This window comes from Perna viridis, chromosome 1 (assembly GCF_037379345.1).
Source record: "Perna viridis isolate PV_CMFRI_1.1 ecotype Kerala chromosome 1, ASM3737934v1, whole genome shotgun sequence".
Taxonomy (NCBI): Eukaryota; Metazoa; Mollusca; class Bivalvia; order Mytilida; family Mytilidae; genus Perna; species Perna viridis.
The window spans coordinates 30,524,990-30,549,708 of NC_142445.1; the positions used below are offsets into that span (position 1 = coordinate 30,524,990).

General features: G+C 32.4%; 1 protein-coding gene across 1 annotated transcript; it reads left to right on the forward strand.

Moving 5' to 3' along the window:
- Positions 1–318: 318 nt before the first annotated feature.
- On the forward strand, positions 319–24,719 carry LOC148628316 (lamina-associated polypeptide 2-like). The gene is made up of 6 exons (XM_088586043.1): positions 319–582; positions 12,632–12,746; positions 18,882–18,980; positions 20,201–20,228; positions 20,532–20,687; positions 21,177–24,719. Exons 1-6 carry the CDS (start codon positions 334–336, stop codon positions 21,379–21,381), a joined length of 852 nt encoding a protein of 283 aa, XP_088442169.1. The 5' UTR covers positions 319–333; the 3' UTR covers positions 21,382–24,719.

The window sequence follows — 24,719 nt, forward strand, 5'->3', positions numbered from 1 at the left end:
TCTTACAGCGCTTGAAATAAGTTTTTTCTTGTCGAAACGGTCGTGAATTATCGAAAAAGTGTTGAGATATCAAACCATTACAGATTGTTCAATCTGTCATTATGAATTTAACTTTAGTTATAATTACTTTTGACAAATTATTAAATATGTATTCCTTAACTTTTGATAATTTATTTTCTAAATTGTCCGTTGCAGAATTATTTTCAATTACGGTATTTTGCCTTTATAAGTGTTGTAAAAAAAAATAATCCAATCAAAATGGTTGTAATAAACCAACTTTGTGTATCCTTTATTTCCCGCCATCTTTTTGACATAGAAAATAACCAATCAAAAATGCCCACAGTTAAGGACCCGAGAAAACTGACTATTGCTAAACTGAAAGAAGAACTTTTGCGTTACGACGTAGAGCTGCCTCCTTCGGGGTCGAAAAAGCAAGTTTACATAGATCTTTACACCAAGAACATCAGCGACATAAACGACCCTGAAGTTTTTAAAGAAGAATTGGATCGATCCGAAGAATTTTCTGAAACCGAGACCGAAGGAAGTGAAGAAAACGAAACTGTTGCAGAAGAAGAAAGCAAGGTTTGAAAATTCCCAATATGTAGTTAGATAAACAACCGTCCAGTCTGCATTTGTCCTATTGTAGTTATTGTAAGGCTCCCGGCAGGTCCAGGGGGCAAAGCCCCCTTGAAGCTCCTGGGATTTAGGAAACGTAGACGCTGTTTGTAATTGAAAAAATACGAGTAGATCGAATCACCGAAATCCCCTAGGCTATTTCCCGAAAATACGTAAATTAGTTGCGAAATCCTTGCTTTTGCAGTAATGGTCACCTTTTATGTAGATCATCTTCAGCTTATCATCTCCGGTTCTGACATATGTGTAAGATAAATCAGCGAGCACAATAAGCTTTACCGTACATGTACCGTCTGTGCGAGACTCGTAAAAATAATAAAGAACTTAACAAAGAGGGGTCGGCACGGATGAAATTTTTTTATTTATATGCAAGCAGCAAGCGAAATCAATATTTTTATTTGAAAATCTATCTTGTTAATTAAGGGGGAGTTTTTTTTCAGTAAATGAATATGACTTGAACCCCCCCCCCCCCAAATTCCAACCCAATACCCCCCCTTTCCCCTCGCTCCCAAAATTTAACTTTATATAGCACTTCACAATACTTTACATTTTTATCCCTTAACAGCATTTCTAGCAACATCCATTTCAGTTTTGGCCGGTCAGATCGCCCTGTACTGATATCGGAAATATTACAGTTCTCCACAGATGGTGGGAATATTTTACACATATGATGTGATGTATACAAAATTCAGGAGCAGACGACAGCTACAAAGAAAATGATTGCCTTTCCTATCTTACAAAAGCTATGCTTCAATTTGGATAATACAAACGGTGTTATATTTTTTCAAAGGCGGGTTAGGTTCTTGACAACAGCAACAGTGGAACAGTGGAGATACATGTACATACATCCACGGTTTTCCGCAGTTTTTAAAAACATCACATTCATTTCTTTAAATAAGTAAAAAAAATAGCAAAAGACTTGAAAAGTATCAGAAAAGAAGAATTTATTTTTACTGAAACGTAATCTTAACCTATATTTTTTTATTTGTTTGATTGAAGGAAATGTGGGAACCTTACTGGAAATTTAGAACATACACATAATAACCGTAGAGCTCACACAGCTTCACGGTGCTCGCTATAAAACATTTTTTACCAGAACAGAAGTTATTCCCGGGAAAATATTATTTTGTCATCAAATTCTTATTTTACACAGAAAATGCAAATCATTATTTTTATTAACATTTTCTGCAGCAAACTACACATTTTAGTTGATATCTTTATTCAATTAATTAGAAAACTGATTTATAAAACAATATTTTGTATAGAAAATAAATTGCCCGATAAGGCTTATCGATTTACTTTACTGAATACCTTAATTTAATATTAAAAATCAAATTATGCATCAATTTATTAGAAGTCAATCTTAAAACAAATTCATGTACAGAGAATAAATTATTCGGATAAGACATAACAATTTCATTAAATTAAACATTTTACTGAATAATTTTATATTGAAATTAAACAATATTTTAATTAGAAGTTTATCTTAAAACAAAATTAATGTATAGAACATAATTAATTTATATGAAACTTTTATGAAACTTTATTCAAGAAAACACTCAGGCGCTTGATAAGCGCTACAGGAGCGAAAATGAAATAATGAATTCACACAAATTTACAATACAATAAAGTACATGATTGATTAGTATGATATATATCAGATTAGAAGTCCTATAGTATTTTAGTCAAGGAAGCGAAATGAGTACAACACGCCGATTACAAAAAATAAAAAAAGTAAAAAAAAATTAAACTACTTTTTAATTTATCAATTACTTATCCATCAGTCATGTGACCTAGAGGGGTATGATGGGCGGTACCACACCTTTTATGGATGAATTAATTAGTGGGCTTTATTACCGTACGTTATACAGGTACATGCGTACGTACCACAGAAAGAAGTGTATAACAGTGAAATTAACGGAGTTCATGAAATTTAATATTATGATGTGCATTGTATATATATATATGGGTTTACATAAAAAAGGATAATATTCTCGAAAATTTATTTGTGTAACATTTTGTCAGTGTTTTGGAACAAACAGTGTATTCATGAAAATTACCTGGATGTGGACAATATCTTTTCAACCTTTCACAAAAAGATAGAAAGGTGAGTCAAAACTTTAATGTTACAATACTTCAACATACCGTAGAACTTATGTGGGGTAGGATTCGTTCTGTAATAGGGGGGTATATACTCATTTCGTATTTCAGTGACTGAGTTGTTTGAGCAATGAGCAATGTAATGGAGTTCATTTCCAATATCAGAGCCACAGAGTGTACATATTCGTTCATTTTCTGGAATTCTATTCCATCTCCCTGTCTCAATAGGGATTTTTAAATTACAAGTTCTTGCCTTACATATATATAATCTACTTGCTTCTTTAAAACGTATAAGGTATGGCTCAAAACAAAATTCAGTCTTGAAATTGGAATAATATTTCCCTCTCGAGGAATTATCAGTATCAGAGAACCACTTCTGAATAAACTGGTCTTGAAGATGCTGTTTTACAATATCTTTTAAAGCATTCAATGTATAAAAGTTTACATTATCCCATATCTCACTCATGCCAATATTGTCAAAAATAGATTTTACGAAGCTAATCCACTTCAAAGAACGATTACCGTTTGCGTATAAAGTATATAATAGGTCACATAATTTTCCAGAAAGCTTATTTTTATTGATCATAAGCTTATACCAAAAACAAACCATACGCACCTTGATATTAGTTTCTAGAGGGTATCTTCCAAGTTTTCCATATATCATAATATTTGGCGTTGAAGACCGCACGCCAAGTATCTTTTTGCAAAATTGCAAATGGATTTTCTCAATGCTTGAAAGATTTTCGAAGCCCCATACTTCCGAAGAATAAGTAAGAATAGGGGTAACTAGAGCATCAGATAATCTAAGTTGAAGGTCTATTGGAATGTGCAAGTTGCGTATTTTATGGTATAAAGCATACATCGCCTTTTGAGCTTGATTAATAAGTTTATCCCGGGCTTTACAAAAACAACCATTAAAATTGAATAATAGCCCAAGATAAGTGTACGAATCACACTTTTCTACATTATCATTAAATAAGGTAAAATGAAAATTACATTGACATCTTCTATTACAAAAAATTACAATTTTAGTTTTATTAGTATTAACCTTAAGTTTCCAGGAAGTACAATAGGATTCAAACACTCGAAGTGAGTTTTGTAATTCTTCTTCCGTATCAGCAAAAATAACTGTATCGTCTGCATAAAGTAAAATGAAAAGTTTCAAATATTCACCAAGTCTATCAAAAAATACAGAATCTAGGAATTGTAAATTGGAACAAGAATTTTCATCTAGATAACTTTCTAAGTCGTTGAGATAAACGGAAAAAAGAAAGGGAGATAATTTCTCCCCTTGCCGTACACCAATTTCACATGTAAAATAATCAGTTTTTGATTCTCCATAGTGAACACATGACTTAATATCTGAGTACATATTATATATCAATCTGAACATCTTCCCATCTATACCCGATTTTAATAGTTTTTGATATAACCCTACCCTCCAAACTGTATCAAAAGCCTTCTTGAAATCTATGAAGGCACAAAAAAGTTTTCTGACAGAAGAAAGATACAAAGATATAAGAGAGTGTAAAACAAAAGTGTTGTCTTGAACAGAGAATCCCTTTCGAAATCCACCTTGTGCTTGAGTTATAAGTTCTAACTCATCAGCAAATGTATTAAGTCTAGTGTTCATAATAGAGGTAAAAACTTTACCAAGGTTTGACGTTAAACAAATTGCTCTATAATTATCTAGGTCATTCTTACCACCCTTGTTTTCATAGACAGTTTTAATAATTCCTGTGAGCCAGGCATCAGGAATTGTACCACTATCAAATACATTGTTAAAAAGCTTATTGTAAGTCGGTAACATCAAATTTAACGTACTCTTAATGTATTCATTAACAATGCCATCTTCAGCAGCTGCTTTAGAATTTTTCAAACTTTTTACAGCAGAAATAATCTCGTCATCAATTTTATCAAAATCTAACATATTTACAATACTTGGATCGATCATTTGATCAATGTCAAACTCATCATCATTTGGATTTTCATTTAACGATTTAAAATAATTGTACAAAGTATCAACTGAAATATTTTCCACAGACCTTTAGGATTTGTTTTGGAGGTTTTTCTAAGTTCAGCCTCCATTTTATGTTTGTAGTTATTGTATGCTTTATTCATGTTTTGCTTGTATTCCTTGCTCGCTTTTTTAAGCTCATTTCTGTTGTGTAGGTTTTTGATGAAGCTGTAGCGATTGCGAGCCTTGTGAAATTTTTGACGTGATTCATGACATTCTCCATTGAACCAAACCTGAAATGTTTTGTGTGGTGCATATTTTTTTGGTTGTGTTTCTTGCTAAATGCATGAGTCGCTGCCTTTTTGAACAGGCCACCAATGGAGTTAACAATATCATTGACTATGTTTTTTCCATCTTGACCAGCGTCATTCAGGTCATTTAATTTTTTATTGATTTCGTTGATTGTCTCAATGTCATCTTGCACTACTTCAACAAACCGGTTTTCTTTGTGTTCCACCTAGGAATTCGTGTAGCTTGTTCGTGGTGTGTATCGTTGGAATGTGTAGTAAAATTATTCATTGTTGCGTGGAAAGTAAATTGTAAAGCATTGTGTACATCAGAGAAAAGGGGGTTGAACTCTAATACATTAAACATTTTTACAATTGGAATAGCACTTGAGGACAATAAAATATAATCAATTAAAGACACATTTTTACATGTTTTTTGACCAATCATATAGTCATTACCCATTAATCTACCATTACCAATATAGAGGTTGTTTCTCTTACAAAAATCAATTAGCTTGTAACCATAATTATTAGCAGGTGAAATATCTTCTGAGAATCTCGAAAGAGGAAAATATAATTTTTTCAATTCTTCAAAATCATAGATATATGATCTAAAATCATCACCATCTCCTATGTCATCCAAAATATCAAAGAGAGAATCATCAGGAATTACTACTTCATTCAAACGTCTAGTTTTTGCATTAAAATCACCAACCGTACAAACACAGCAACCATTTTTGCTTAAGATGTCAAGCATCTCATCCTCAATTTCATTAAATGCTTCACTAGATGCATATTTGGAATTTTCCGGTGGTAAATATATACAACCAAGAAGATCTTTATCTAACTTCATAATATCAGATGAAAAAATTACCCATTGAACAAAATTAGAACTAGTCTTAATGAATTTCAAAAAATGTTTGAGATATTCTCGATAAATCACCACAATTCCACCTGATTTTCTTTTACAATTTGTTCTTATTTTTGAATTACATAAATAGCCATTTGGCAAATTTAATACATCAAGTTCGTCTGTTTTTGACTCTACAAAAATGTTTACATTATGAGACTTAACTAGTTTGATAAACTCTGGACAATTGAGTTTCGACTTCAGTCCACATACGTTCAGGAACAAAATGTTAATATCATTCTTTTCTTCAGAGGGGGGAACAGCTCGTCTCCTGTGAGAGCCATCCTGTCTGCCATTTTGAGGACGCAGAGGCCGGTTATTTGGTCCGTTAGGAGTGTTAAATTGTGGTACGAAGTTCGGCGGTCCACGGAAAGGTGGAATATTTTGCTGTCCGTTGTTGACAGGCCCATGATATCTTGGGGGATCAAAGCGTGGTGGTGGAGGTCCAGCGAACCGAGGCCCATTACCCGGCCCAAAGAACTGTTGATCATTAGGATTTGCAAAGTCGGACGGTTCAGCTAGTCGGTTACCAATGTACAGTTTGTCAAGCACAATTCGAGCATTCTTGTGACCAGATCTTTTTAGACTCATTAACTTTGGGATTAATTCTTTCCTGCGATCATTTATTTCAGTCGGATAATGCTGATAGACTGAAACATCACGTCGCTCTTTAAGCTTTTCGATAGCTGCTGATCTGACGTTTTCATGATCCTCATATTTGACAAATTTTGCTATAATATTGCAAGGCTTTCCATCGTTTCTTGGTCTTAGCCTATGAACATTACAGAATTGCATTTCTTGAGTGTCAATGTTCAGCTCTTTGGAAATGAAACCTTTAACCATATGCTCAGTATTTTCAACTGGGTTATCAGGATCCTCTGCAATGCCACTAAAGATCAGGTTGTACTTCATTGATTGGGCTTGCATTTCTAAAAGTTTTTGTTTCAATTGATCATTCTGAAAAAGTAACTTGTCTTTTTCAGACTCAACATTTGTAACTCTCTCATCAATAATATTGTATTGGAATTCTTCTATTGATATTCTCTCTGATTGTTGTTTAAGATCATGTCTTATTTCTTTTATTTCATCTGTTATTTTAGTGAAATGATTTTCTATAGTCGACATTCTACCATTCAGTTCATCCAACATATCTAGTTTGTTCAACCTTGTGTTCATATTGTTTATTGTTTCTAGTATTATTTGAAGGGTACCACTATCACAAACTGCTTGAGGTCTAATTTGCATTGGTTGAGGCAGCTGTGGGGGTTTATCTGGTAGAATTACACCATTATGTTGAGGTTGGACTGGTGTCATATGTATGGATGGTTGACCATTTAACATTAGAGAGTTCATTGTCATTGGAGTACTGTGATGAAATTGTTGAGGATTTTGATATTGAGGGTTTAAGAATTTAGGTTGTGTTTGGCTTCCATAAATGGACTCATTGGTATTTGCTATAACTTGTGAAAGTTCATTTGAGCTGTTGTTTACATCAAGTATCATGGGGGCGGCCATATTGGGTGGTGTCTGTGTTGTTATTGATTTTCGTTTTCGTTTCCTTCTTGCCATTCAAAACACATTTTTTACAGTTCTGTCTCACACTTTAGGTTCAATGTATTTTTCCAAGCTCCAGTAACAATCTAGAGTTCTGGACTCCATTTAAAAACACATCTATTTACATTTTTTCTTCAGAGCTCTTACGTGTGTGCGTACTCAATCCGCCTCCATTATATAAGTATAATAAGACATAAGAATTTCATCAAATAAACATTTTAGTTAATTACTTAATTTGAAATTCTAAATATGCAACCTTATTAGAAGATTATCTTAAAACAAAATTAATGTGTAGAACATTATTTGTAGTATTAAGTACATACAGACATTTTTATATAAAAAGGTTAAAAATCACATACTTTCAATATCCAGATTTTAAATTATAAAAAGGTTGTACAAATTCTTGTCACAAACAACTGAACATATCAATAGGAAATTAATATATTATAATGCTTTTTAAACGGGGTAGTTAATGCAGCCAAGATTTTTCCTTGTCAGTCACAAGCCTGTAATGCAGAGTGGCCACTTAGACTAATTTATAATAAGACATATTTCTGGTGTAATTAAGGATAATAAAATGGGAAAGATATTGATAAAATATCTGTCTTATTAAAACCACCTGTCAGTTTATTGTTCTTCATTGCATGCCCAGATTAATTCATCTGAAAACTTATATAGCAAAAATAGTTTTGTAAATGACTTGTCTTTCTAGCGACCTTGTCGCGTCAAACTGATGATCTGTGTAACAGCAAGTTCTACACAAGAACTTTATGTTGGGATCTGACCATTTCTGTAGCAACTGGTCTGACATTGGGACACACTGTGTGTGTTCCCACTTTTCACAATAACTGCTCTGAATTGAACCATCAGCACAATTATCATCACATTCAATTCAAGGATACATAACTATGTTAGACATTTTGAACAGTTAGGACAATACAATGATTTTATTTCCCTTTTAAAGACAAAAATGCTCAATTATGAAAACAACAAGCCATGAAAAATCTTTTTTCCCTTTCTTCCAAAATATTCTTTTATTTTATTTTTTTTATCTTCCTCTTGAGAAACTTCAAATGAACTTTAACCATTATACCTATTTGTATAAAGTTGCCTCTACCTTTCCAATTAATACCTTTAATTATCTGCCATTGTAATATTAATGATTTTCAATGTCTTTCTAATGTTACCTTAATCAATATTTATATTCACTTAATCATCTAATATCACTACTATTTTTTTTAACATCCCGGATAGGGTTTAATCCTGGTTTGCCCACTTTTAATTACCCCAATAATAAATCAGTTGTACAAACAAAAAAGACAAAGGGTTCACTGACCATGAATTTGTATAGTCCATTTCAAAATAGGTGTCATACAAGTACATGTATGTTTCTATGTATATTTGAAGCAATAATTTTTTAATGTGTAAAAATGTAGAGAAAAGGAAAAGAAGTGCATATCTTAATATAATATTTATTTTTTTAAATTTTACAAAATACTTCCGGACAGTCTGTACTAAAGAATATGTTTTTATTTCATCTTTTTACATATCGCCCAAATGTTCTGGTAGATGTGGTCACTTTATAAGTACAAATAATAAGTAAGAAACTAAATGGCTTATTTGACAATTAAAAAAAATCATAGTAAGAAAATATATTTTTTAGTTAAAGATTAAACTTTCAACTTATCAGACATTAATATGCAAACATAATATAAAAATATTTAATTTCAATATGAAATGATATAAAAGGTATGATGAAGTACAAAATTTTAAAAGTTTCAGTTGATATTTTCACTGAAAACTCCGCTACATGTAAACCGTGAGTTTATTTCCCGCGACTTTTTTTCTGTAACTTTTTATACGTCACTTTTTTGTATGACTTGTTTCTTAACATGTGTACAACTGTTGCTGATATATGAAAATGGATTACCTGCTCTGAACTCCGATCTTAGTTCTTGAATGCTAAAGTAATGATGCATGCGTCTTGTGATTGCCATTTCACAACTGTCCAAGGAGACATTTTATTTCACCTTATTGTATAAATCTGTATGTTTAACAAAGTTATTTTTACTCAAAGTTGCTATATTTATTTCTTCCTGCGAGGAGAATTTTTATGACTGTTGATGATTTTGATTTAACCTTGTGTTATACGCATGTCATATGCGCTGTAGCCGAATAAAATTTAATGCTGAGAAACGTTTAAGTTACATCGACTGCTTGCTTTAAATATTGTCAGCTAGACATGGTACCATACATTTTATTTTTTGTCTTGATGCTTAGTACTGTATAGTAACATAGTGCATATATAATGCATATTTTTATTATCATATTTTCCTATTATTTATTTATTCATTCATATTTGTATTATTTACACATTTTGTGTACTATTTGTACATTTGTTTGTAGCCTCTATCTAGGGAGATGCATATTCCGATTAATTAAGTAGTTGAATATAATATTCTTATTCAGATTTTACAGGTAAAATTATACCTACATTTCAGAAACTAACTGTAATTGTTAAAACAACCCAATCAACTATGTTTATTTAAACATTAATCAAAAGTGGGCAAACCAGGATGACACCCCAGGATAGATTTTTAACATGAAATGATTTTTATTTTTCATTATTTTTATTTAATTATTCCAGCAGATTAAGTGTTAAAATGTTTATGTTATGAAAATATCTATATAACATATACATTTGTAGGTACATTGTATCGAAAATAATTCTAAAATTATACATCTTTATTACTTGTGTCATGCGTATTGCACCAAGTAAATGGAATTATCTCTTGTAGAACATTTACTAGGCTCCATTACATTGCATTACGGCAACTGAGAGACAAATTTCAATAGGCTGTGGAATCTGACTAAGTTTGAAAAAAATAATCAAAATACATTTTCTAGAAGGAAATCAGTTAGGTATTTCAATTTTCCCATCAAACTATAGTGTATGATGAGGCTTCGCTATTTTTTAAGGTCTTTTCAGTATTTTATCAAAGAGATTTCGGTAAGTTAGGGGATTTCGGTGATTCGAACTACCGAAAAAATACCCCAAAAAACAAGAACTCATCGCAGTCAAGATCTTTAAAAATAATGATAGGAATTTAAAATTTTACAATTTTGATGATTCTTGTATGTTTGCCAGAGGTATTATTCTTATTGTTTCTATGTTGTATTGTGTCATTTTCCGGTATCCTTTCATTATCAGTGATTTGATTATATTAGCAAGATAAGCTGAAATTCATGAAATAGCGAAATGTGTAAATTTGTGTTCTATATAGATCAACTACAAGCATCAACTATTGGTTACCAATAGTTTATGCTTGTAGTTGAACTATATAGTACCAGGTATCAAAACATGCAAATAAAAAAAACCCACATTATGCAGATATCAATCAACCTCTTTACTGGTTTCAGAAGAGTTTACAGTTCTATACTCGGCGTCACATAAATAACATACTGTTAAAATTTGAATAAAAATATTTTCTACGACTTTATTGACACCAACCGTCGTTTAAATTGTCTTAAATGACTTGCTCATTCGTTTAGCCAAACAGCTTCTCAAAAACAAGTCGCTTATTAGCTTAAATCATGCGTAACAAATCCTTACGGGAAAATCCCATACTAATATCCGCCATGTTGGTTTTTATGGGACGATTTGTTTACAAACGAAGTGCGTAAGTTCCCGTCGAACTCCGGTGACAATCGTCTGCTTGATCAACTTCTCGGTATTATACGTTGTTCGCGTAAAATAAATCCGAGATATCCGAAATAACGCCGAATTGCATTCTGGGTTCTTCGGTTTTTGGACAAACCATTTAAACGTAAACAACATCTCCTAGCAACCCGATCACTGTAAACATGGCCGACTTTTTACAATGTAAATATTGCCACCTAGAATTAAAATCTGACCGGAATTTAACGATTCAATGTTTAGGGAGAAGCCGTTTGGCTAAACGAATGAGCAAGTCATTTAAGACAATTTAAACGAGGTAGGTGTCAATAAAGTCGTAGAAAATATTTTTATTCAAATTTTAACAGTATGTTATTTATGTGACGCCGACTATAGTCAGTCTGATAAATGGGGGCCATCTTCCTGTTTTTGTGTGATGCAAAACTGCCCATTACTTTCTTTACATTTATAGGAACTTCCCAGTGAATGTGCAACAAATCTAATGATTTTTTGTTGTTGATGTGTATGCCTGGGGGTTTCGACATAAACGTAGCTACGCGCCTGACTGTATATTTAGGATTTTAAGATTTGCCTACATGTATGAGTTACTGAGCTGTTAACATACAACAGCTCTACTGGTGACTTACATGTACATGTAACTTGTTGTTAATGCACTGTTGTGTTGTTATATCAGTATCTTGACTGATGGGAATATGCCTGTATAGAATAGTAAAGTGAAACCCTGATCATCACCTGTTTTAAAAGTTCCAACCACCTTTAATAGTACACTAAACACTTGTTGAATACCTTTTGGTAATCTCTCTGAAAGTATTTACTATTTGGTATTTAGGTTATACCCTGGTGTATTTGTTGCATTTCACCATCTGCTCTTTTTTTTTTTTATTCAAAATTCCATAGGTTATTTCTGATAACAATTTTGGGTCATTCACTGATGCACCCATCCCTAATGTTTACAGGGATGTTAGCTGATATGTGTGACTTTTCACATGTTCAGTCCTGATATCATGCAAGTTAGAGCAAATTCACACACCTCAAATCCCTTTTTTTTGCCATTTCAAGCTTCTTTGGGCTACAGTACCATTTCCTTATTTTTTTTTACCTCATTTAGTTCACTCAATAGGTCTACATTTACATTTACATGTTTAGAAAAAAAAATAAGTACAAGTATGAACTTTGTTAGTGTTTGTGAATTTAGGTAAATAATAATTACCTAATGAACTGAAGACATGGAAATTCCAGAAATAGACTATTTTGGTAATGAGTTCAATGAGATTGAGTATACCAAACATTGATGTTTTTATTAAGGGTCAATTTGCAAAAGATACATCAATATATTTAACACGAAGTGAGTAAATAAATAAGTCATGTAAATATAAAACATACATTGCATCATTGGAAATTATAAATTATACTAGCCTAATTAGCCCTTATATTAGTATTTATTAAAATCATTCAGGAATAAGTATACATTTGTAATTCTGTTTTTATTTTAGGTTGAGCCTAAATTAAGTAAAGTCAACAACAAGGAAATGAGTGTAGAACAGTTGACAGATAAAGAGCTAGCTGATGAACTTAGAGATCTTGGGTTTAAACCTGGTCCTATTGGAGGTAATACTATATATTGAACATGGACATCATAGATTGTATCCAAGGTGTTTAACAGTCTTGTGTCTATTCTCTTTTTTTTAAGGATACTTGAATCAGGGTCAGATTAATGAGCAGACACGAGTTTTTCCTTTTAATCTTTTTCGATGCTAATCACAACATATGTCATGTTTACCAGTTTGGCAGCCAATGCTACCTGTGACACATGTCGTTTTTTTCTTTCACTCCAGGATTTTGCCGGTCAACTCTATGGTTTAAATCCCTCAAGAAACCTCTATTAATGTCATCTTTGTGTGGTAAATATCTCTGTACTTTTCTAGGAAAATTTTTGTAGGAAAAAAAAAAGATGTCTAAGGCCATACCAAAAAATGCCTAGGTTCTCAGGCCACTTGATAAAAAAAAAATTGATGTCGGAGGGAGGCTTTTTTTTTTTTTGAGAAATTTCATCGAACTGAACAATTCTGTGAACACACAGAATGTTGAGAAGTTAAATCAAATGCTCCATGGCATTAAAACTTTACTGGAATATGAGATGTGGCAAGAACAGCCTCATTCCTATCGTACTTTTTCCCTTTCTATCAAGTGCACAGACAATTCCGTTAATTAATTAAAAGTCGATTCCGGGATGGATATGAAAATTTCCAAAACGAAATGAAATTTCCTGTTTTTACGGCAATAAAATTCGCAGATGCAGGAGGGTTTTAAGGGATGCGGTGGGTCCTGAGAACCCAGCATATTTTTTTTTAGCCTAATGTGAATTGAAAAAATATGGAGACATTGATGGTGTGGTCTTTTTATCCAAGTATATTTTGTTGAATCTGACAGTGAAAGTGCATTATTTGGATTCAAGGTGAACGACTGAATGATAATTTTGTTCTATGAGAAATTGAATTTGATCAGGCTAGAAACGATGCAGAAATGCCTGAGAACATACATTTTTAGGTATTGGATGGACCCATATTGACAGTGGCCGTTTTGCATACTGTTCACTTTAATTCCAGGATTAAAAAACATCTAAATCAGGTGCAAATGTACAATATGAGTCTGAAATAAAGTATAATTATTATATCTTTGAATCTATAGATCCATTATCATACATAGATTTTTTTTTATATCCCCAATTTGTCAAAGATGAAAAATATGAAAGCTTAAAATAAGGTGTACAGTTTGATCATTAATAATTTATTATAAAAATGCAGCTGTGGCAGACAAATGTGGTATTTACAGTGCAACGATTAAAGGGTTAAAAATAGAATTCTGTGTTTTTCTATGGAAGGATTTTACAGTTATTACTCTACAGCTTGAAGCCTTCTACTCAACACTTCAGTTGCAGATTTCCTGGGATTTTTTTTGTCAGCTATGTAAAACCACGTCTGAAAACATTTCTATTTACTATGTGTAGTGTCTACTTAAAAATGATTAATTTTACTGTAGTAATTTAAGCCTTATACTTAAGTTACCCAATGTACTTGTAATATCTATTTTTTTTTAATTATTCTTGCTGTACATGTATGTACTGCTAGACCTAATAATTCTACTTCTTATACGAAGAGACCAATTTAAAGCATACAAGTCTTTAAATTCTTAATTTTTTGCTTGTAAATTACCAGTACATTGAAAGTACCTTACAATAGGTAATTTTTACATTTAGAATGCACTGAATACAAAATATATTGTTTCTGCATACTGAATTTCCTTGGTAGTTGTTGCCAGGCTGCAAAAATTAAATGTTTATTTTTAACCTACATGTAGATTAGAATTACTAATACTTGTATGAAAACATCTTTCTAACAGAACTTTGGTATACTAATCCTGAACAAGGTAACAATGATTGATACAATATTATGTTGATATTCATTCGTTCTATGCAAGATCATATACACTATAGAGCTCTGCTATCAGGCCAGAGAAAAAACTAGTCAGTTTAAGGTTACCCTACCTGGCCAATATTTTCTGCCTACCTTAGCACATTTTATTGGTACATGTATTTCTTTTATGAAGTGCTGCTTAACTATCATGTTTTATTTGTTTACTACTAAAGTCAAGATATCCTTCCATAAGTGTCTGTATAAAATAATTTAAAGGATAAAATGACTTTACCTACCTTAAAAAAAGGGGTAGGTAGGTCCTACCCTATTTTTTTTTTCATCCAAACAGACATATATATTTTCTTGGCCTTGCTTAGATCATTCTTATGAAAACATAAGTCTAAACTAGTTTCTTTCTCAGGGTCAAAAATGTAACCTAATATAAACATAAAAGTGTCCCTTTTCTCTCAAGACAAAAAATAAAATCAGATGGAATTGTCATACAATGTAGAAAGACTAGTAACTGAAACCCTTGTGTATTGCTGATAATTTCACATAGAATTAAAATGATTTCTCTTGCTGTTAAATGTAGTTTCTTAAATACAATATTGCTGTAATAATCTGACATCATTCTATCCAAAATGTCTTAAAGTACATGTATACATATATGTACACACGTATTAACTTTTCATACTGATTTATTATGTTAGAGTGCCTGCTTTTCCATGTTTGTGTCCCTATGAAATATGAATTGTTCACATGTACATGTACATGTCACCAATCTTATGTAATGTACTGGTCAGTCAGTACTGTGTACATGTAGGTAATCCTTTTTAAATGTGTCTAATGCCATCATTGCCATGTTGCTTAATAAGCCATAAAAATATGTCAGTTAATCAGTTTATGGTTACATTCTATACAAAAAGGTGTCTGTAGGTCAGCATTTTCATTTTATTTTATTTTTTTCTGCACTGGTCTTACCTTTGCTTCAACCAAATCAGGCCGAAAAAAAATCTCTGATCACCTCTTTAAAATTATGTAGGGTCGGTAGGTGGGGATTTAAAAAAAAAATTATTTTAATTTTGAAATGAAATAAGTGTGCCACCAAACTCAGAATATAATAAAAACCCATTCTGCAAAGATTAAGCATATAATAGACTTAGTCCATGACCAAGAGCACACTCACATGTGTTTACAATTGATTCTAAATATAAACAACCAGAATTTTTTTTAACTCATTGTTTTTTAGTTTAGGATTGGAAAAAATGTCTTTGGCTTTATTTTCTTCTTTTTTTCTATAAGACAGTTGGCAGGCTTTTTAATTTTTTTCTCTAAAATCACAGATAAAAACTTCAGGGTAGGGGGGTTTGAAGAAGGGTTGTTAGGATGATTGGAAACATAAGAGACTTGTCAGGCATAGGCCTCATCAGTCTTGGGATTAAAATTTTATGGTCCACTTCCTGTTCCTATACAGATTTGTTTATTTTGAAATGCTGTGTCAACAGACATGCTTTCCATATACATTATGTATACAATGTATGACAACATTTTATTAAATTTCAGCACTATAATGCTGATGGACATGGCCTGTGCCATGCTGACTGTTTGTTGATGACTTGATGACTGGGTGGCCTACATGCTATGACTAACATAAAAACTCCTGATTAACTCAAATACTGGAATACATGTAACCTATTTTTATTTATTTTTTACTTTTAGTTTGTGGATAAAATGACCTAGGGTTGGTTGGGTACTCATAAACCAACATATATTTTTATATGGCCTTACTATGAATCTTGTTACAGGGGATTTATTTGTTTGACTTAAATTCGTACAAAAGTTTAATTCATGCAGCAACTTGTGTATATATCAAAGATTAAGTTATTGTTTTTTTTAAATCTTGTTTTCCATGTTTAGATGTTCATCATTTGGCAAGCATGTGCCCATGTAGTATACGACAGTCTCTTTGTCCTTAAGTCTGTCCCTAAATCCTTAAACTGCTTGCTCATGTTTATTTTGATGGAATAAAGCTCACTTTCATTTTATATATCTCCACACGAAGTGTCGAGGCATTTAAGGAGTAAATGACTGATATATTTTGTCGGTCATAAGAAATAACCTTAATTACATGATGCACACTAAATTAATTGCCTAGCAGGTTATTTTCAAGTATGCACCACAGGCATTGAAACTATTTCAAATAGATCAAAAACTATAACAGTCATTCTTTATAGTTTAATTTTAGTATTAGAATTCAATAAGTAAATCATGAGAAAAGGTTTGTGACATCATAATCACATTACAAAATTTGGTGTATGAGATGATGGACACAATTTATTATCCAATCAGAAAGCGTGTAATTTCTGAAATTAAATTATTATGTGATACCCTCCGGAAAGTTATAGGTCCCTCTCTCCATCTGCCAGTATTTTCATATGATAACTTGAGAATGGATCAGTTAATTTTTTTTAAACCTTTAAACAGTTGTTAAGTACTTTAAAGTATGTATCAAATTTGAATTTCATCAAAATCCAAGAGGCAGTTTTGAAGTTAGGTCATTTTAAACATTTTTGCCATTTAGTGACCTTGAAAAAATTTCAAATTTATAATGCAAATTAAAATCTTGAGGTCTGCTGGTTTTGTTTGTTTGTTTGTTTTTTGGTTTAGTTCTTTTATATGATGCATTTTATTTACTAATATGTTATATGCAAATTTTGTACTTATATACATGTATGTAAAGTAACAAGAAAGCTTTCATGATTTTAAGTAGTACCCCAGCTAAGAATCATGCAAAATGTGATTCATGGTTGGGAAGCCTATGTATTTTTATTTTTTGATATTTTTTTAAAACATCATTGTAAACAGAAAGTAACATGTGGCTTTTCATATACTTGTAGCCCTTTTTCATAGGAGATACAAATTATAAAGAATGCACTGTAGAATTCAAAAGTAAGGGAGATAACTCTGTCAGTGCCACTAAAATACAATGGAAACTGCTGGATTTTCAGTGTGAATTATCTCCTAAGAGCAGACAGATAGGAATGAATAATTATACATTTCATTCTATAGACAGAAAACAACTTAATGACAAAAATAAAAATATGTACCCTTTTTTAAGTGTATCACATTTTACAGAATTTGCATTATTCTTACAAAGACTATTACATTGTACTTACATTGTAATTGAGTATAATTTTACATCAATATTAAGTGAATGACTATTTGTTTGAGATTGTTTTACTTTGACAACTATATTTTGAACACTGTTGATCAATTTTCCTCCAAGAAAATGATTTTATTTCAAAGTCAGGAAACTTTTTTGCTTTGTTACATGTACCTTAATGTTAGTCTGTATAACCAAAGTTTCCATTGTTTTATGACTACAAAAAATTGTCACCTTTCGTAAAAGATTGTGTATTGGAGTATAATTGTATAGAACTAGAGCTATGAAATTGTACCTTAAAGTACCATACTACAAAAGGAAAGTTGGGATTGGTTTTTGGGTTTGTGACTTGAGCTGTTCAGGAATTAAGAACCAAAAAGGAGTCAGAAATAAGCATTTATAGATTTCCGGACAACAACTTGAGTAAAAGTGAATGTTTGTTTGTTGTTGGGGTTTAATGTCCGAGCAGCAATATTTCAGCTATATTCAGACAATGAACATGAAATGGATGATAAAATGAACATGAAATGAAAAAAAAGGATGGGTCACAAGGATAATAGGGTTGACAAATTTTGATTCCACTGGAAAAAGGGGGATGGGTAAGGTCGGGCAATTTAGCCTCCTGTGGCGGAGCGCAAAGGTTCCTACTCCTATCGAATACCACAGCAGGGTTCTTTAACGTGCGAGGAACGTGGCATCTTTCCCAACATGGTGCACCACTATGGTTTGTGGTCAGGTTTTCCGTATTATAGCCTGACAACCCCAGCATGTAACACGCCAGGGGTACCCCATTCCACCACCTGGGGCACACATCCCAGTTGCTCTGTGGGCAGAGCGCCTAGCCCCCGGCTAGGTTTCTGAGCACTATTTAATCGCCTTTTACGACAAGCTTAGCGCTGCTGCAGGCCTATTCTTTTAACACCCGGACCTGCACGGGTTAAAAGTGAATGGATCCCATATACATCTTTATTGTACCACAATGTGCCATACCACTCAACGACGACTATGATTGATTTTAAGGGTTGTGACAGGCACCATTTATGAACAAGGGGTCACTCTGCTTCTGGTGAAATTCTTATCCTTTACCAAATGCTTAATAACAATCAAAATTCGGAGCTGTCAGATTTTTTTAATAATTTAGATTTTAGTTTTTATGCTTTCTTGTAGCAACTACCAGGAGAGTATATGAGAAGAAGCTGATTAAGCTAAAGCAGAATCAAGGAGCAAAGGTTCAGGTGTCGCCAAAGTTATTGGAAAAGAAGTTTAGTAAGTACCTGTACATACATTTATATTTCATATACAAAGTAGTAAAATCCAATTAAACTTGAATAAACTATAAATTGAGAAATCATTTTTATGACTTAATATTGCAAAAATTGTGACTTTATTAAAAGCATAAAATAATAAAAATTCACATTAAAAAACAGTGTTTTAGGACTTTTCTTTTAATTCTAGATTTCTATTGGAAAACTTTAAATGAAAATTAACTTCACCACATTTTAAGTCCACTTTCCAACTAAGTGTTGGTTGGTTGATTGTTGGGGTTTAACGTCCGAGCAGCAATATTTCAGCTATATTCAGACAATGAACATGAAATGGATGATAAAATGAACATGAAATGAAAAAAAGAAAGGATGGGCAATTTAGCCTCCTGTGGTGTAGCGCAAAGGTTCCTACTCCTATCGAATACCACAGCAGGGTTCTTTAACGTGCGAGGAACGTGGTAGCTTTCCAAACACGGTGCACCACTATGGTTTGCGGTCAGGTTTTCCGTATTATAGCCTGACAACCCCAGCATGTAACACGCCAGGGGTACCCCATTCCACCACCTGGGGCACACATCCCAGTTGCTCTGTGGGCAGAGCGCCTAGCCCCCGGCTAGGTTTCTGAGCACTATTTAGTCGCCTTATACGACAAGCTTAGCGCTGCTGCAGGCCTATTCTTTTAACACCCGGACCTGCACGGGGCCAACTAAGTGTTTTACATACCAGGTAACCAAAAGGAAAGGGAAATCTATTTTAAACTACATGTACTTTCCCACACCAAAATTGCACTTGCTCAAGAACTTTTTCAGTATCCTCTATTTAATTCATGCAAAAATATCTGAATTTACTGTAGATAATTTTTAAAAGTTGTTATTGGCATATGATAAATGTAGACCAATACCCAAGCTTGAATTTTTTTGGATACAGAAACACTGGGGGCTTGTTGGTGTAAAACGACTGTATGAAATGTATACACTATACTTATTTTGTTGGTTTAATATTTTGAAAGCTCTTTAAGCAGTCACTGTTGGTTTGATTAAAAAACTATGATAGAAGAAGCACTTTAATATGCAAGTTTATGCCATCAGTTTTTCACTTCATTTTATCATCCATTTCATGTTCATCGCCTGAATATAGCTGAAATATTGCTGCTCGGGCATTAAACCCCAACAATCAATCAATCAATCAATCACTTAATTGTACCCTATTATTCTTTTCCAGATGAAGTTCCAGATGATGAAGATAACCAGTATGTAATTTCGTAATTATGATTATCAATATATGAAACATTTTTCGATTGTTTATATTGCAAGATTTCTATCTTACTCTAGATTTCCAAAAATTACACTTTCTTATATTCAGTGTGAAACCTCATATATGTCTTATACCTGAATCTTGTAGATCCAACCATCATTTCATTTTAATCTTAATATTTTATATAGATTAGAGAGGTAACATAGAGTAGACTTAATCAGTGCATAAATAAAGCTATCCACAAAATGTGTCAACTAGGTAAAAATAAAAAATGAAGCATATTGAAAACTTTTTGCAGGCCTCCAGTCAAGCCAAGATCACCAAGGAGACGACCTCCTCCCAGGAGAGTTCCAGTAGAGGAACCAGTTGAACCAGATTTTGATGAACCCATGGAACCAGTAGAACAAAGAATTACAGAGGAACGAACTCTGACCAGACGACCATTAACTGCTAGGTAAGGTTAAAAATACTGACTTGGTTCTAAGATATACTGTCAACATATTAATTTTTGCAGTATGCTGCTTTCACAAATATTTTGACTTGTGAAATTGTATGTTCTTGATTTTTATTGTATGTGAATGGGCATGCTAAAGATTTGATTTCTTTGAATCAAAATGACATTATTTTTAATACAGATCTAGGTATACTCCTGGGTGATATAAATAGCTCTCTGGATGTAATTATGCCTTACATTATACCAATATGTCCCTCTTAATTGCCACTACACTCTGTGTGTCTTTCAAATTTTAATAGCTGTCAGTTATGATGACTTTTACTTTTAAATTTTACCTAATCTAACTTAAAAAGGTCATTGTTAAATACTGGTTTATATATTTCTCTTGTAGCACTTAATTGTGCCTGAGTTAGCAAAATAAACTTGTCTTGGTTTGTCAAATGATTACATACTTGTTCAGTGGTGATGAAATATTTTATGTATTTCAAGGACTAGAGGACAGACTGGGAGAGCAGCCTCACAGCCTGCAGCAACAGATACAAAAACACCTACGACAGAAAAATCTGGTGGTTTACCTATTTGGATAAAAATCCTTGCCTTCTTACTTGTAATCTTCTTTGTCTACATTATCATTGCCAACATGGAGCCTTCTGCAGATGATAAAATACCACAATCAATTACAGATGGCACATAATTTCTCTTTATGGAGTTTGCAAATTGAATAAACTTAATTTACATGACAGCAACTTTTTTAGCATTGTCTAGATGTTTGTAAAAATTGTGTACTTGTATTTAAAAAAAAGAAAAAACTTAAAATGCATTTTATTGTTAAAATTTATTTATAGTGTAATAGCTGTCTTTTATGGACACTTTTATAAATCCTACTTGTGGAAGTTCAGATCTGTTCGCTTTTTTGGTTTTTGATCTTTTAGGATCAAAATGCCTTCTGTCACTGGTTCATTAGAGGAACTTCCTTTCTGTTTCTGAACACTACACAAAGTCCAGTCTGTTTGTAATTTCTTTTATATCAATATCTTCTTCCTAATTAGTAATATGTTTCAGGCAATTATTCAGCTTAATAATATTCAATCATTGCTGCAAATCTTCCAATCAATTTAAGGGACCTAGTCTTTGGCCTTGAAAGATGTTTAGTAAAAACTTTGCATTAAGAAAATTTAGCTTTTACAGAATGTGTTAAGAAAAATTAAATGTAGTAAGCATGTTTCATTTAATGAGCTTATTAGTCCTTTTTAGCTCACATGGCTAAAGGCCATGTGAGCTATTGCCATCACTTGGCATCCGTCGTCGTCGTTAACAATTATACAAAACTCTACTCCTCTGAAACTACTCAACTAATTAGAACCAAACTTGGTATAAATAGCCTTGGGATATCCTGCATAGAACTGATGTGAGGATTTTTGATTCGTCGAAAAACATGGCCGTTCTTGCTAAAAATAGAACATAGGGGTCAGACAGTAGTTTTTCACATATATCTCCAAAACCGTTAGGTTTAGCTGAATTCTGACAGAATAAAAGTGTTCAGCATGATGAGATCTATCTCTGGTCAAATTTTGGTTTTAATCCGTTAAGCCATGTTGGAGTTATTGCCGTTTTTCAATGATTTTTGCTATTTTTTAATGTTATTTTTTTCAAAAATCTTCTCCTCTGACACTGCTTGACCAATTGAGACCAGAAGTGTTATGAATGTTCCTTGGGATATCCTGCAGAGAACTGAGTTGGGGATTTTGGATTTGTTGAAAAACATGGCCGTTGTTGATAAAAATAGATCATAGCGGTCAGACAGCAGATTTTTGCATATATCTCAATTCTCAAAAATCATTAGGTTTAGTTAAATTCTGACACAGGTAAAAGTGTTTAACATGATGAGATATATTTTTTGTCAAATTATGGTTTTTATCTGTTAAGCCATGTTGGAGTTAATGCCCTTTTTCAACGATTTTTGCTATTTTTAATGTTATTTCTTTCAAAAATCTTCTCCTCTGATACTACTTAACAAATTAAAACCAAACTTGGTATGAATGTTCCTTTGGATATCCTGCATAGAACTGATGTGGGGATTTTTGATCCGACAAAAACATGGTAGCCGTTACTAAAAGTAGAACATACGGCTCAGACAGTAGTTTTTCACATGTGTCTCCAAAACTGTTAGCCAAATTCTTTCAATAGGTGAAGTGATCCATATTATTAAGACTACAAAAGTCTTCAGGAATAAAAGTTGTCAGATGAAACCTTGTAAGAGTTATTGCCCTTGAAAGGGGAAAAATGACTTTTTTTTAAATAGTTTTCAGTCAATATATTGAAAACTATGATACATTAAAAGAAACTTTCAATTGTTGAAATGATCCTTATGATAAGCCCAACCAAATACTTCTGGAGTCAAAATTGTTGGACAACTTCTTGTTAAATTAATTGCCTTTGAAAGGCAAATTTCAACCAGGTGGGCGATTCCGGCTCCTGGGAGCCTCTTGTTTGTTTTGTTTTTATTTCATAAGTACTTTTAAACAGGAGGTGGAAGCAATATTTGTTACCAAATAAAATTGGCTTGAAAATTCAAATTTATAGAAAGCGACTGTTTTGGAAGATCTTATGTATGTCTTGGAAATTATTATCTTATGTTGAAATCGGTTTTATTTGAGTATAATTGCAGTGTTGGAATACATACTCTGTTAGAATATCTTTTTAAATGTAATTGCAAATTAAGCATGGACAGGTTTGAATTTTTCAGAAAAAGGGTGAAAGAAACTAAAATTTTTAATGCAAATTTATTATCACAGTTTTGTTTTACTTCTTATAATTTTTGAAATTGGCTGTGTATGCAACTGTTTCACAAGGATTAAAAAAAACTCCAGTGCTAACAGCACTTTAATTTTTTATTAAATAGAGTGATTTAAATAGCTTTCTAGGTAGAAATCTGCCCTGCAACATACCAACGTGTCCTACATAATTACCAAAGAACACCTATAATGTTTGGGGAAACTGTCTTTGAAGTTTGGAAAGCTGTCAGTTAGGATAATCCTGTGAAAATTAAAATAGGTAATTGACAGCTATTCAAACTTGAAAAATAGTGCCCTAAAGACGCATAACTTTTACTAAATTGATTTGAATTATTCTGCTCTTACACAAACCCAATTCTAGTTTGAATAGTTTATAGCTTGTATCTTCAAAATGAAGCATAAATGTTCTTTTATGTGAGACAATTTCATGGCTGTATTTTTTTCTCTTTTTTGCTTACCTACTCATATTTGCATATACAAATATAATGAAATGTCCATCGTTATATCGACATATACGTTGTTGTCGTGGAATTGTCGTGTTCCATCAGCTGGTTTCAATTGGGAACTTTACATTACAGCATCTCTTTTCTTAAGCCAATCGCACACTAACTGATTTCTATTTAATCTGCAGACGTTTGGTCAAATAATTCAAAAAATATTTCTGACAAAAAAAATTGACCAAACAAGTTCAAAGAAAAAATCTTCAAAATCTATAATGGGGCAAATTGTCTTACAACATGAGAAAGATATTGTACTTAAGGTCAGAGGGTTGGGCATATTTAAATTTTTTTTATATGAAATACTTGTACAGTTGAACCTGTCGAAACTGAATCCTGAATTAAACAAAAACCTGCCCACACCAGACACTTTTGTCAGTTTAAATGCATTTTGAACCTGGATGAAGCATTAACCTGTCCAAACTGACCAAATTCTACAGTCCGAAAGTTGGTTGGTTTAGAGAGGCTTTACTGTGTATGATTTCATGATAAGAAGCCAGATAATTAAGAATTCCTGAAATTAAACAGTTATGAAATCTAAAGAATTATCCAATCGTAATTTACAAAGGGAATCTCTTTACAGTACAAAAAAAAAGACATTTGAGTTTCTTAATTTGCTTTATAACTCTGATGTACATTTTCCATGTATAATTGCTTGCAATGCTTTGATTTTGTGCTTTGTTGAGTATCTATGTGTTTCTTGTACAAGTACTTGTAATATTAAACATGGCTTCAATGAA

What these genes read in the sequence shown, in the direction of transcription:
- LOC148628316 (XM_088586043.1), top strand. Translation starts at nt 334, where the DNA reads ATGCCCACAGTTAAGGACCCGAGAAAACTGACTATTGCTAAACTGAAA. An exon ending in GTTATTGGAAAAGAAGTTTA is followed by an intron (nt 18,981 to 20,200) that starts GTAAGTACCTGT and finishes ATTCTTTTCCAG; the next exon opens with ATGAAGTTCCAGATGATGAA. An exon ending in AGACGACCATTAACTGCTAG is followed by an intron (nt 20,688 to 21,176) that starts GTAAGGTTAAAA and finishes ATGTATTTCAAG; the next exon opens with GACTAGAGGACAGACTGGGA.